The sequence below is a fragment of the Chenopodium album genome, chromosome 10 (assembly GCF_948465745.1).
Source record: "Chenopodium album chromosome 10, dcCheAlbu1.1, whole genome shotgun sequence".
Taxonomy (NCBI): Eukaryota; Viridiplantae; Streptophyta; class Magnoliopsida; order Caryophyllales; family Amaranthaceae; genus Chenopodium; species Chenopodium album.
In genome coordinates this window covers 4,084,803-4,097,454 of record NC_137843.1, presented here as the reverse complement: position 1 = coordinate 4,097,454, position 12,652 = coordinate 4,084,803, and the positions used below count along the sequence as shown (strand labels likewise).

Here is a 12,652-nt window from a genome sequence, read left to right as displayed (position 1 = left end):
AAAAATTATACTTAACTTAAATTGAGATGCGTGTCAACAACATGACTCCATGGCCCAATGGATAAGGCGCTGGTCTACGAAACCAGAGATTCTGGGTTCGATCCCCAGTGGAGTCGTTTTTATCTTTCGTGGCTCAATCAAATTTTTTAAAAACCATTTAAAAAAATACAAATTGCAATATTACACTCTTTAAAGTCATAAACAAGATATTTCTTTTCATGGTAACATCATAATGTACAATTATTTAGTAAAGCGAAAGTATATTATTGCTACTTATTAGTGATTAATACATTTATAAAAAGAAAAAAAAGAGGTGCCTAAAAAGGTGAATGATCTGTTAGCAGCGATCGCCACGTCAAGCCGTGCAATAAAAATGTAAAGACTTTAAGATGACAATTAGACAAACCCAAACCGAGTAAAGCAATCCCTGCGAAATTGCGGAGGTGTCTGATCGTTACAATTTTGTACTAAAAGTAATATCAATCGCATCATTCATTTTTTTTGTAATAAGTTATTATTCTTAAAAAATTGATTGAATATCCCTACATTCATCCCCTTTAGTTTCCCTATATATATCCCATATCAATAACAGTCAACATCTCAGGAGATCCACATTATTCCATAATTCAAATCACAAAAACAAACTAAGATCTCAACAAAAATGGCTACCCTCTCTGTTCCTGCTGCTCTCCCTGATGTTGCTGAGGATGTTGAGCAACTCCACAAAGCCTTTTCAGGTCTACATTCTTAATCTTTATTATTGATTATTATTTTCTATTCAACGTTTGAAAATTTGTCGTCGTTATTAATTAGCTTAGTTGGTTAAAGTGTTGGTGGTAATGCCTTTGATCAAATCCTTCTACGATTTTGTAGATGGATTATTCATTGATGGGAAATGTGAAATGAATTTGTTATATTGTTGCAGGATGGGGAACGAATGAGGAATTGATCATAACAATATTGGCTCATAGGAATGCTTACCAACGCAAGTTGATCCGTGAGTTTTACCAGGAAACCTACGGTGAAGATCTCCTTAAAACTCTCGACAAAGAGCTTACTAGTGACTTTGAGGTGATTTATTCATTTAAATTCTTTGATTTATATGACAATGATTGAATGATGATGATAAATTTGGGTTTTGCATAAAAATTAATGGTGAAATGTATATATGATCAATTGTTGTTTTGATCTCCTGTATTAGAGGATAGAACTATAAAATTCGATTTTGATCACGAAGAAATTGTTTAAAGTCTTAGGGTTGGCCTAGTCTGGTGTACTTGTGATCAAATCTCGTTTACATCATTATCTTTCATGTGAACTAAAAATCTTGAATAGTTGGTAATATTAGTTTCTCTTGTATGAGTTGGGTGACTTGGGTCTAAAAATCATGTTAGAAGAAAGTATGAAGTAAAATGTTTGTTTGAATGATACAGAGGGCAGTTCATTTGTTTACCCTGGATCCTCCTGAGCGCGATGCATTTTTGGCTAATGAAGCTACTAAGAAGTTCACTTCCAGCAATTGGGTTCTCATTGAAGTTGCTTGTACACGATCTTCAGAGGATCTCTTCAATGCTAGGCGAGCCTACCATGCTCGTTACAAGAAATCGATTGAAGAAGATGTGGCTCAACACACCGCTGGTGACTTCCGCAAGGTGCAGTTGATTACTAATTTTCCCTATATCCTGCATTTGATTGAGTCAGTTTTAAGGAATTGAACAAAATTGTCATATTAAGTTTTATATCATTGCCATTACATATTTACATGTTGTCTTTCTTAAACTTAAATCTCATGAACTACATTTGATGCTTGTATGTCGTAACCAGAAGTTATGGCTACAGTTGTTTAGGATGAAGTATTTCAAATTTGGATAGGAAATTAGACAAATTGATGGAATATTTGGCTGTAATCATGTTCTTATGAGTAAAGGTCTATTAAATTGAAGCATTTCAATTATCTTTTGCAGCTTCTGGTTGCTCTGCTGACCTCGTTCAGATACGAAGGGCCTGAGGTTAACACTCATCTGGCAAAATCAGAGGCTAAGATACTTCATGAGAAGATCTCAGACAAGGCTTATGCTGATGACGATCTCATCAGAATCATCGCTACAAGGAGCACAGCACAGCTCAGTGCCACACTCAACACCTACAATAATGAGTATGGTCACGCTATTACAAAGGTACTAATTAATGTCTTTCAGTGTGCTACTATTATGTTGTTAATGCTGTACTTAAATCTAAGACCGTTTTCTGACAACTATCTGCAGGATCTTAAGGAGGATCCTAAGGATGATTACTTGAAGTTGCTAAGGGCAACTGTCAAGTGCCTGACCTGTCCTGAGAAATACTTTGAGAAGCTTCTTCGTCTTGCTATAAACAAGATGGGAACAGATGAATCAGCTCTAACTAGAGTTGTGACCACCCGGGCTGAAGTGGACATGCAGCGCATCAAGGAAGAGTATCATCGCAGAAACAGTGTTCCTCTTGATCGTGCTATTGCTAAGGACACTCATGGAGATTATGAGAAAATGCTGATTGAGCTGGTTGGTTCTGAGAATGCTTAAACATCTACCTGAGGGCTGAGGATGGTCATTGCTATGGTTGATACTTTATGTTTTGTACTAGCCGCTGTTATGGTTGGATTTTGCTGTTTTATTGTACTTCCAAAATCAGGTTGAATAAAGTTTGAGTATATGGGTTTTATACTTCTAGTCCAATGGAGAATTTGAGACCAATGTACATCAGGCAAGAGAAGGTTAAGTTTTAGCTTACCTGCCTCTATGCATCGACCCAAATCAAACAGTAATATTTTGAAATACTAGGTCTATAAAATAGTACTAAGCTACTATAGACCGTTTTTTTAATTAAATTATAATTTATATTTTACCATAAAATTCTTTAATGGAACTCACAAGAAATTTTAATGAAACATAACATTGTTATTTTATTGTTGAATGACCATAAAATGCTTGTGATATTCAAAGCTAATTTCCTTTAAGATGACCAAAAATTAATTTGTATAACTGCATAGGTTATCACAGGGTTAGATGGTGAGCAACCATTTTGTAATCAGAATACAGCACTCAAACAGCAAGAACTCAAGGTAAACGCATAGTCATACATAAAATCTGATGAAGTCCTAAAATAACTGCAAAAAATGCAGAAATCCTAATAATTAACATAGTGCCATTACATGGCAAGTCTTAAGCTAATTTATTCAGGGTACAAAGTCAAAACCTACTACCGTGTTGGTTAGCTAGCTAGCTAACAAATCCCTCAAGGGGTGCTGCACAAAAGGCAGGAAGAGCTCTTGTCAGTCCTATCAGATAACAGTTGGTCAATATATAGCCATGATTACTGATTAACACAGGATTTTAAACTAAACTAATGCTGCTTTCTCCACCAGGAGGCTTGCGCACACCACCAAAATAATCTCGGGGTTCTACTTTCTCTCCCTCAGCAAATATATTGCTTCCACTCATCTCTCTCAGCTTAGCCTTGCTGAGATGCTTCTCTGCTGACTCTGCAGGAGCATCCCCCTTAAAGATGTCGTTACCTGTCAGCTCTTGGAACTTCTGGTTATGAAGCTTTCTTGTTGACTTGACAGCAGGATCGTCACCAAACATAATATTACTCTGTCCTCCAGCAGGCTACAAAAAGAGAAAATGTTAATGATCTACTTTGCAAGAAAACTTCTCAAATACTAAAATGGATGACAATACTTTAGACTTACAGCTATAAACTTTTATCCTTTGAAAATACTGTCAAGTTTATCAGTATAGTAGTCACTAATCAGGCAATTCAATTAACAATCAATCAATCAATCAATCAATCAATCAAAGCCTTAATCCCAAAAGTGGGGTCGGCTAACATGAACCAAATTTGATTATTCCGTGTAGTCATCAACATAAATCTTTCTCCTCCATCCCTTACGATCCAAAACTTCATCCTCACGTAAATCCATGCACTTCATATCCTTCCTCACTCCTTCCAACCAAGTCATCTTTGGTCTCCCTCTTCCTCGTTTAATCCCTCCATGGTCCCACTCTTCCACTCTTCGCACCGGTGCACCCTCGGGTCTCCGTCTTACATGTCCAAACCAACGCAGACGATTTTCCCTTAATTTATCTACAATGCCCGCCACACCTACTTTCTTGCGAATAACCTCATTTCTGATTCTATCTCTTAAAGTGTTTCCACACATCCACCTTAACATGCGCATTTCCGTAACCTCCATCTTTTTAATATGCTCTTTCTTAGAAGCCCAACATTCTGTACCATAGAGCAACACTGGTCTTATGGCAGTCCTGTAGAATTTTCCCTTCAACTTTAAGGGAATGCTGCGGTCGCATAGCACTCCCGTGGCCGCTCTCCATTTAAGCCACCCTGACTTAATCCTGTGGGTCACGTCTTGATCAATGTCACCATTCTTCTGGATGATCGACCCTAGGTACTTAAAACATTCACTCATGGTCAAATCCTTTCCATCCAAACTCACCACTTCATTGCTTGTCCCCCTCTGAGTGCCAAAACGACATACCAAATATTCAGTCTTACTCCGACTTAGCTTAAACCCTCTAGATTCCAACCTTTGCCTCCATTGCTCCAACTTGACATTAACCCCATCCTTAGTCTCATCCACCAAAACGATATCATCTGCGAACAGCATACACCATGGAACCTCATCTTGAATTGGTCTAGTTAATTCGTCTAGAACCGTTGCAAAAAGAAAAGGGCTTAATGCAGACCCTTGATGCAATCCGATTGTAATAGGGAAATCTTTTGTCAACCCTCCGCATGTCCTCACATTTGTTGACACATCCCGATACATATCCTTAACTAGGTCTACATACCTTCGTGGGATACCTTTCTTCAACATTGCCCACCAAAGTATCTCTCTTGGCACCTTGTCATATGCCTTCTCTAAATCAATAAAGACCATATGAAGATCTTTCTTCTTTACCCTATAAAACTCCATCATTTGTCTTATCAAATGGATTGCCTCCATAGTAGATCTCCCAGGCATAAAACCAAATTGGTTATCTGAAATGCTTGTGCATGCCCTCAACCTTTGTTCAATCACCCTTTCCCACAACTTCATAGTATGGCTCATAAGCTTAATTCCTCGATAGTTAGAACAATCTTGAGCGTCTCCTTTGTTTTTATAAACCGGGACCAAGGTGCTCTTCCTCCAATCTTGTGGGATCCTTGTAGCCGTCCATATCTTGTTGAAAAGGTTTGTTAACCAATCAATACCAATCTTACCCAAACACCTCCACACCTCTATCGGTACCCCATCAGGGCCAACCGCCTTCTTAGGTTTCATCTTCCTCAGTGCAATCTCCACCTCTACTCTCCTAATCCTTCGCACATACTCCATGTTGATTTCTTCATCACTCATAGAGGTATCTCCTATCACAACTCCATTACTTCCATTAAATAATTCATCGAAGTACCCCTTCCACCTGTCCTTGATGCCCTCCTCTTGCACTAGGACCATTTGGTTCTTATCTTTGACACACTTCACCATGCCAATATCCTTCCTTGCCTCTTGTCTTCTCTTTGCCATCTTATAAATGATCCTTTCTCCCTCCTTGGAATCAAGCTTTTCATAAACCTCCTGATATGCCTTTTCTTTTGCTTGGCGAACAGCTGCCTTTGCCTTACTCTTAGCCTCCTTATACGCTGCAAAGGTTTCATCACTCCTACATTTTCCTAAGGCTTGATAGCATTCCCTTTTTTGCTTAATTACTGCTTTCACCTCTTCATTCCACCACGAAGTATCTCTCTGTACCGAAGTTCTTCCCCTTACTTCCCCTAAGACCTCTTTGGCCACTCTTAGGAAACAGTTCTTCATTCGTAACCAGGTCATGTCCGGATCCACCTCTCCATCCCAATCCGCTTCTTCAATTACCTTTTCTGTAAAAACCTTAGCTTTTGCATCCCTTAGGGTCCACCATCTTATCCTTGGTTCTTCTTGTCTAACTTTTTTCTTCGCCTTCTCTTTCAGACGAATAGTCATTACCAATAGCCGGTGTTGGGTGACCACACTCTCCCCTGGGATAACCTTACAGTTTATGCAACTTTGTCTATCTATGCTCCTTGTGAGCAGGAAGTCTATTTGAGTTGCATTTGCTCCATTCCGAAAAGTTATCAAGTGTGAATCCCTCTTCTTAAACCAAGTATTAGCCAAAATTAAATCATATGATTGGGCAAAATCCATAATAGCTTCACCACCGGCGTCCCTCTGCCCATACCCAAAGCCTCCATGGACACTCTCATAGCCATCTCGGCTCGCCCCAACGTGCCCATTTAGATCCCCTCCAATATATAACTTCTCTGAGTGGTGGACACCCTGCACCACCTCGTCTAGGTCCTCCCAAAATTGTCGTTTCTCTTCTGCATCTAAACCCACTTGGGGAGCATAAGCACTGATAACATTCACAATCTCCTTGCCACATAGCAACTTCAGCCTTATCAACCTATCGTTCTTCCGATAGACCTCGATCACCTCTTTTGCCAACCTCTCATCGAGAACCACACCAACTCCGTTCCTAGCTCCACCATTCCTTGTTCTGTGGCTCGTTTCTTGCCCAACATACCATACCTTATACCCCAAAACCAAGCCTCGAGCTCCTTCTCCTGTCCATCTTGTCTCTTGGAGGCACATGATGTTCACGCGTCGTCTTTTCATTACTTCTACCAATTCTGCTGATTTTCCCGTAAGAGACCCCACATTCCAAGAACCAATCCGCAAACTAAATTCTTTTCTCCCACGCTCCCTCCTGATCCCAACTCCAAGTCCTTGATTATTTGACACCACAATTGGGCAATATGGCGCGTCGCTTCTGGGCGACGACCTAGCAACCCTTACATACTTATCACTGCACCCGGGTCTGGGAAGTGCAGCGCGTCGCTCAGTAGGGAACGCCCCAATGGCACGCCCTTGCTCATTTGACACCACACTCGGGCAATGTGGCGCGTCGCTTCTGGGCGACGACCTAGCAACCCTTGCATACTTATCACTACACCCGGGTCTAGGAAGTGCAGCGCGTCGCTGAGTAGGGAACGCCCCCACGAAAATATCTGTTTGGCTCATGTCATGGGATGTGACGAAGTTTTATACTGGCTGTCACTGGCCTACCGTAACCCTCCTCCTTTATCCAGGCTTGGGACTGGCAGCGGGAAACCCACTGGCGGAGTTAGGCAATTCAATTAACATGCATATAAATTTCATATTCAAATGTTCTCTGTTACAGTCCTCTAGAGCCTACCTTCCTACAATCATTGTCCTCCAAACACAGATAGCAAACTCAAGGCAATATGCACAATAAAGGTTATATTTAAACAAGTGATCCCGGATTGCTGACCACACAAACAGAACAACATAAGGGGGAAACCAACTTAGTACAGCCAGAGAATAGAAAAGATTGAATCACGCTCTTAAAACTAAATATACTCACATTAGAAACTCTAACAGATGTCCGGACAGTTCGTGGTGCTGGCTCACCCATGTCCTTTTCTTTTGACTCCAATGAACGTGCAACAGCCAATGATCGAGGAAGATTTTCCGGAGGTGGGCCAAAAATGTCATTTCCACTGAGTTCCTTGCACTTGGCATCTGACAGTCCCTTTTTGATCTTTGAGTCTGCCTCAGCTTCCAGAGTGCCACTCAATTCACGTTGCTTTGCAACCTCTGGCAGAGACGTAGGCTTCTTGGGGGTCACACTTTCATCGACACTAAAAGAAATCTGGCTAATTCCATTGACAGCTTGCTGCAATTGGCAGTTACAAGAGAAAGGGTTAAGAGTTGATCCAGTGTGTCATTACAAGAAAATATACTTTGTATGAAGTATATTAATGAAAATAAACCTGATAAACTCTCAATCCAGTTTTATTCGAATTGGGATTGGCACTCCCAGATTCTGCTGTAGTATCATCTTCAGATCCAGCAAATATTCCACTTCCAGTCATCTCCTTCATTTTATATCCAGAACAAGGCTTCCTGAAGTAGCAAATGAATAGGTCAGTTATGCAGAGAACTAAATGATGCAGAGGTCTCAAGAACCTAATGTCTAATAAAAACAATTAGTCCAGCACTAATATGAAAAGGGCAAGGCTTATTTTGTAAAAATATGAAAAAGAAAAGAGCTGCTGAATTCGGATCATACAAGATAATGAACACAACCAGAATAATGTAGCTGGGTCAGCATAAAGTCCATGTGATGAACTAATAAGGTTTGGGCTGGGCATTCTCTAATGTGAAGTCAATGTCTTTATTGACATATAGTTATTCAGCAAAACAAGATTGCTGTAGGTCATGTAGCTAGATCTACATAGCCAAAATGATGAACAGCTAAAATTACAATTCATGGATTATCATCTAGCTTCACTTACTAACCAATGAGTAATTGTAACACCTATCAATTAGCTTTTGGATGCAATTTGAGCGCCAATATCACATTGCAGTTAGTCCTCTTTGGAAGACATATTGGGTAAACCAAAAACGGAGGTATCAAGAAACTTAGATACATGCATGGCAGGGTTTTGTCTATACGAACAGAAAGGCCTGGTATGGGATGTAACTAACACACATTATAGATTTATAGCCAGCTGGGAGCAATGTAATCGAGTCTTGAATCATTCATACTACTTAGCACCATTATATAAAAAGTAGGAGTTTCCAGTTTCCACAGGTTAATGAACTAGAGCATAGGTTCTATCATACATGCAAGAGGCTTATAGAAGATGGACTTTTATGCTAGATGGACTTCTATGCTAACAGCAACGGCCATGGTCATGAAGCTTCTTAATAAAAGCAACTTTAAATCTATGGAGTTCTATGCTTCCATTCCATGTATTAATAATTAAGTGTGTTCTAGAATTTCAAGTTGTAAATTGAACTTAGGTAGCCCTTATCGGCTAACTTAACTTATCAAAACTTATTAGCCCTCATTTGAATTTGATTTTCACGACATTGACATCTTTTACTCGGGTATCCATCAAAAGGTACAGATGAATCATGCCTTATGCTTTACATAGTTGGCTTACAATAAAAAATAAAAAATAAATTAACTCGAACATCAACTAAGCCATTTTTCAAATCCATTAATTTATATAATTTGGTAGGGTTTATGGAGGCATTACTACATCTAAACAAAATCAAATTTAAATCCAATTCAAGAATTAATAATCCGTCACAACAAGATGTAATGTCCACAAATAAATCCACATTTGTACTGGTTAGAACCTTTTTTTATTTTATTTTAAAATGTATTTTTCAACTATAGTTTTGTTTAAGATTAAACTAATATTAAAAGGAATCTAAGCAAAGAATATAGCAAATAAAAGGAAAAAAAAAAGTAATAAATCTGGAGAAAAACAAGCAGATCGTATACCTCTTAGCAAGACTCTCAGCTTCCTCCTCACTGATCTGACCACCAAACAACACCTTACTCACCGCATCCGACGGCTGAAATTAAAAATTCAAACAACACATTCAATCAATTAATCAATAAAACCCTAAATCAGGTGCAAATTAGATCTTACACTCGAGAGCATGATACGATATCACGAAAAAACATAAAGTTGAAATTAAATGAACAAAAAGTTAAAAAGAAAATTAAAAAAATGGTACCTGGTGAGAACGAGGAGCAGAGGAAGGAGCATGAGAATGAGGAAGAGGAGTTTCAGTCCAAGTAAGGAGATCAGCTGTTGAAGTGTGAGATTTTTTACCAGCTGTTGCTCTTTCCGCCATTTTTTTCTATCTTCTTCGACTTTATCTCTCCTCTGTTTTTTTTTTTTTTTTTTTTTTTTTGAGCTAGGACTGAATGAGTGAAGAAGGTGAGATCATATGAGTTTTATTCTCTCTCCTGGGTTTTATCATTTGATTTTTCAAATGAATTTGAAATTTGTAATGTACTCTAAGGAGCTGCTACTGTATTTTTAAAATATTTAAATTATGGATTGCTTTATTAATCAACTTCAAATTTTATTCTGTAAAGATTTTCTTAGTCAATCAGTCACAAGCTTTTGGTGAATGAAGGAGCTAGTGTACTCTTATCATTTTATTTATTTATTTTTTTTTTCGAAACAAGCTAGTGTACTCTATCTACTTGTTCAAACCAAGTCATTAATGTGATGGTTAGGAATCTTAGGATTTTTACAATTACCTTCCCAATAAAAAAGAAGTTATTTTACGAATTACTCCGTACTTTTTACAAATTTACAACGGAGTAATACTTCCTCTGTTTTTTTTAAAGCCCACCTCGGAAAAGAATTAGGAAGTACAGCGTACTAGATAGACTCCTAATTACTCTACACCATAACAGGCTTTGGTCTCCATTTCTAGCATCATAATGTGGCCCAACATGGTCTTGATAGCTAGCCCAATGGCCCAACTTCTTACTGAGGTACATGCTAAATGGGCAGTCCTAAAATCTAATCAATCTTGTAGTCGAAGAATATTGAGTAGTTGTAATGTTGTAGTAGTGGTATCACCAATAAATTTACAGAGTTGTCAAATATTCAAATCCAATATTGCAAAAGATATTACTCCGTAGTTAGCTTTCCACAAGTACAAGAAGTATATGCAAATCAGAGCCATGACATACATAATAACAGAATTGCATTGATTGATTGCTTCCTAATCAACATCTAAATTAGTGCACTAGTAATTCTATACATGTACTCACTAATCACCTAAACCAAAAATAACAAAGTGTACAATAGCTAAAAGCCATCTAAAGTTGCACCAATCAAAATCAGCTCATTATCAACACAAGAAGAGCAACACCCTTCATTAGATTTGCACCCACACTCTTTCCATCCATTCATACGCTCTCTTCTTCTCATCTTCCTCATCTCTTCCTTCGAAACCACGCTCACCACCGGAACTTCTACCTTCATTGCTATCTGTAACGCCGGTGGCTTAACTCCGTCTTCAAAAGTTTTAAGCAACTTATTACCATCATGATTGACAGTCATAACAGCCCACCTCTGAAATTCCATTTTCGGCGCATCAAAGACATTCTTCCAAGGCATCTCGGCAGTTGCTAGGAGCTGAGACCCACCAATCTTCCCTAGAAAAGCCTTGGTGTTTCGCCACCTAAGCTCGAATAACACACTTGCTTCCTTGAGATTATTGATTGAATCCTCTGAACCATTGCACTCTAGTGAAAAAGTGTCATCCCAAAAGATGTAATCATCTTTTTGATGAGCAGAACTTATTTCTTTTGTGTTAACCTGAATTTTTCTATTGTTGCTTCCTACTGAAAGGTAGCATCTAATGAATAGATTACCTTTGTGTTTTGCTTGTATGTTTTTCGCTCCTATGATCTTTAACTCGCATTTAAGGGAGGAGGAAGCCATTAGACAAGACGAAGATGTAGAACGATAATAATACTCGAAATAATGAAATAGGCTTGGATTGATATGTTTTTGTGTTTAGTTTGAGTTGAGGCTAATAATGCAAAACGATGTATATATATATGGGAAAATAAAGGTGCTTTTAAAGTGATGAGAAGGCAATCAACTTTGAAGTGGGAGGGAGATACACTTGACAAAAAACTAGTGGCAAAGTATACTTCTTTGAATCTTCCAACTTTAATATGATTGAAATAGAGTGGATTTGTGATTTAGGAGATTTTTAGGAGGGATTATATAATCATATAGTTTATAACAGTAATTCACCCCTTCTATCACATGAAGGGATCCAATTTTTATATTGACCCTTGCATTTTGTTGTTAGCTTTTTCATCATACTCCCTATTTGAGTTGTTGAAAGTATGACAGTTTCTTTGTTAGTGGTGGTGGTGGTTTGTGTTAGTTGAGTTAAATCCACCCTGACAGAAAAATAATAAACCCACATGTGAGGGCCTGTTCAGTTCAGTTCAGCTCCAATCAGTTCAGTTCAGCTTCTAATTTCCTTCACTCATAAAATATTCATTTCAGCTCAGTTCAGCTCAATTCAGTTCAGTTCAGCTCAGCTCAGTTCAGTAAATGTGAACAGGCCCTGAGTTGGTAGCACTTATCTAAAATATAAAACCTAATATAAAATTAATTGAAAATGGTTTTGTATTATGTGGTCATATTCTTTTTTGAAATAGGTATGCATATGAATATAGATTACTCAATCCATTACTTTGAAGAAATTGAAGTATACAAAACATGAGATTAACTCTCATTTACAAATCATCGATCACTTTTTAAATCTCTTTTTAAATCAAAAATTATACTTGTATATAAACTTTTAAACGTGTTAAAGTTAAAATTGATAATTCAAATTTGTACTGGATCACGAAAAAAAATGTGGTGTTAATGACCAAAGTAACAAATTTACTAACTAGAACTAGAAATAGAAGGTTTTTGAAATCGAAAAATCTATTTCCATGCAACTATGTCCCTACATAATGAAGAACAAACTTTTTTTTGTGTCTAGCCGAGCACAAACCTCTCCACCAAATTAGAATATCAACATATGCACATGTTGGGTTCAATTCTATATTGATAATTGACTACTTAAGGGGACCAATTTTGAAAACTTTTTTTAGCAATATCATTAGTGATTGGTGAGTATACTCTATACAGGGCGGCGAGTGCAATTGAGGCCAATTATACTTTCTTCATGACATAAATTTTCAAATAATACGTGTAA

The 12,652-nt window shown here is 37.9% G+C and overlaps 3 protein-coding genes and 1 non-coding gene across 4 annotated transcripts; 2 read left to right on the top strand and 2 right to left on the bottom strand.

Moving 5' to 3' along the window:
• The first annotated feature begins 43 nt into the window (after positions 1 to 43).
• TRNAR-ACG (transfer RNA arginine (anticodon ACG)) lies at positions 44 to 116 on the top strand. Its single transcript has one exon. It is a non-coding gene; the product is annotated as a tRNA-Arg (tRNA).
• Positions 117 to 590: 474 nt separating this feature from the next.
• Positions 591 to 2,771, top strand: LOC145563196 (annexin D2-like). The gene is made up of 5 exons (XM_081623634.1): positions 591 to 737; positions 926 to 1,071; positions 1,434 to 1,652; positions 1,965 to 2,177; positions 2,265 to 2,771. The coding sequence occupies exons 1-5, from the start codon at positions 662 to 664 to the stop codon at positions 2,559 to 2,561; spliced, it is 951 nt and encodes a 316-aa protein (XP_081479760.1). The 5' UTR covers positions 591 to 661; the 3' UTR covers positions 2,562 to 2,771.
• A 312-nt stretch (positions 2,772 to 3,083) lies between these two features.
• Positions 3,084 to 9,873, bottom strand: LOC145561982 (uncharacterized). The gene is made up of 5 exons (XM_081622125.1): positions 9,635 to 9,873; positions 9,396 to 9,469; positions 7,870 to 8,002; positions 7,461 to 7,772; positions 3,084 to 3,647 (listed from the first exon to the last, which is right to left on the bottom strand). Exons 1-5 carry the CDS (start codon positions 9,752 to 9,754, stop codon positions 3,372 to 3,374), a joined length of 915 nt encoding a protein of 304 aa, XP_081478251.1. The 5' UTR covers positions 9,755 to 9,873; the 3' UTR covers positions 3,084 to 3,371.
• An 855-nt stretch (positions 9,874 to 10,728) lies between these two features.
• On the bottom strand, positions 10,729 to 11,367 carry LOC145562970 (uncharacterized). The gene has a single exon (XM_081623382.1). It carries the CDS (start codon positions 11,365 to 11,367, stop codon positions 10,729 to 10,731), a length of 639 nt encoding a protein of 212 aa, XP_081479508.1.
• Positions 11,368 to 12,652: the final 1,285 nt, after the last annotated feature.

Excerpts from the sequence above, each read along its gene's own strand:
- LOC145563196 (XM_081623634.1), top strand. The coding sequence starts at position 662 with ATGGCTACCCTCTCTGTTCCTGCTGCTCTCCCTGATGTTGCTGAGGAT. Across the intron at positions 738-925 it reads ACTCCACAAAGCCTTTTCAG|GATGGGGAACGAATGAGGAA; the intron begins GTCTACATTCTT and ends ATATTGTTGCAG. Across the intron at positions 1,653-1,964 it reads CCGCTGGTGACTTCCGCAAG|CTTCTGGTTGCTCTGCTGAC; the intron begins GTGCAGTTGATT and ends TATCTTTTGCAG.
- LOC145561982 (XM_081622125.1), bottom strand. The coding sequence starts at position 9,754 with ATGGCGGAAAGAGCAACAGCTGGTAAAAAATCTCACACTTCAACAGCT. Across the intron at positions 8,003-9,395 it reads GCTGAGAGTCTTGCTAAGAG|GAAGCCTTGTTCTGGATATA; the intron begins GTATACGATCTG and ends TTGCTACTTCAG. Across the intron at positions 7,773-7,869 it reads CTGGATTGAGAGTTTATCAG|CAAGCTGTCAATGGAATTAG; the intron begins GTTTATTTTCAT and ends TGCCAATTGCAG.
- LOC145562970 (XM_081623382.1), bottom strand. The coding sequence starts at position 11,367 with ATGGCTTCCTCCTCCCTTAAATGCGAGTTAAAGATCATAGGAGCGAAA.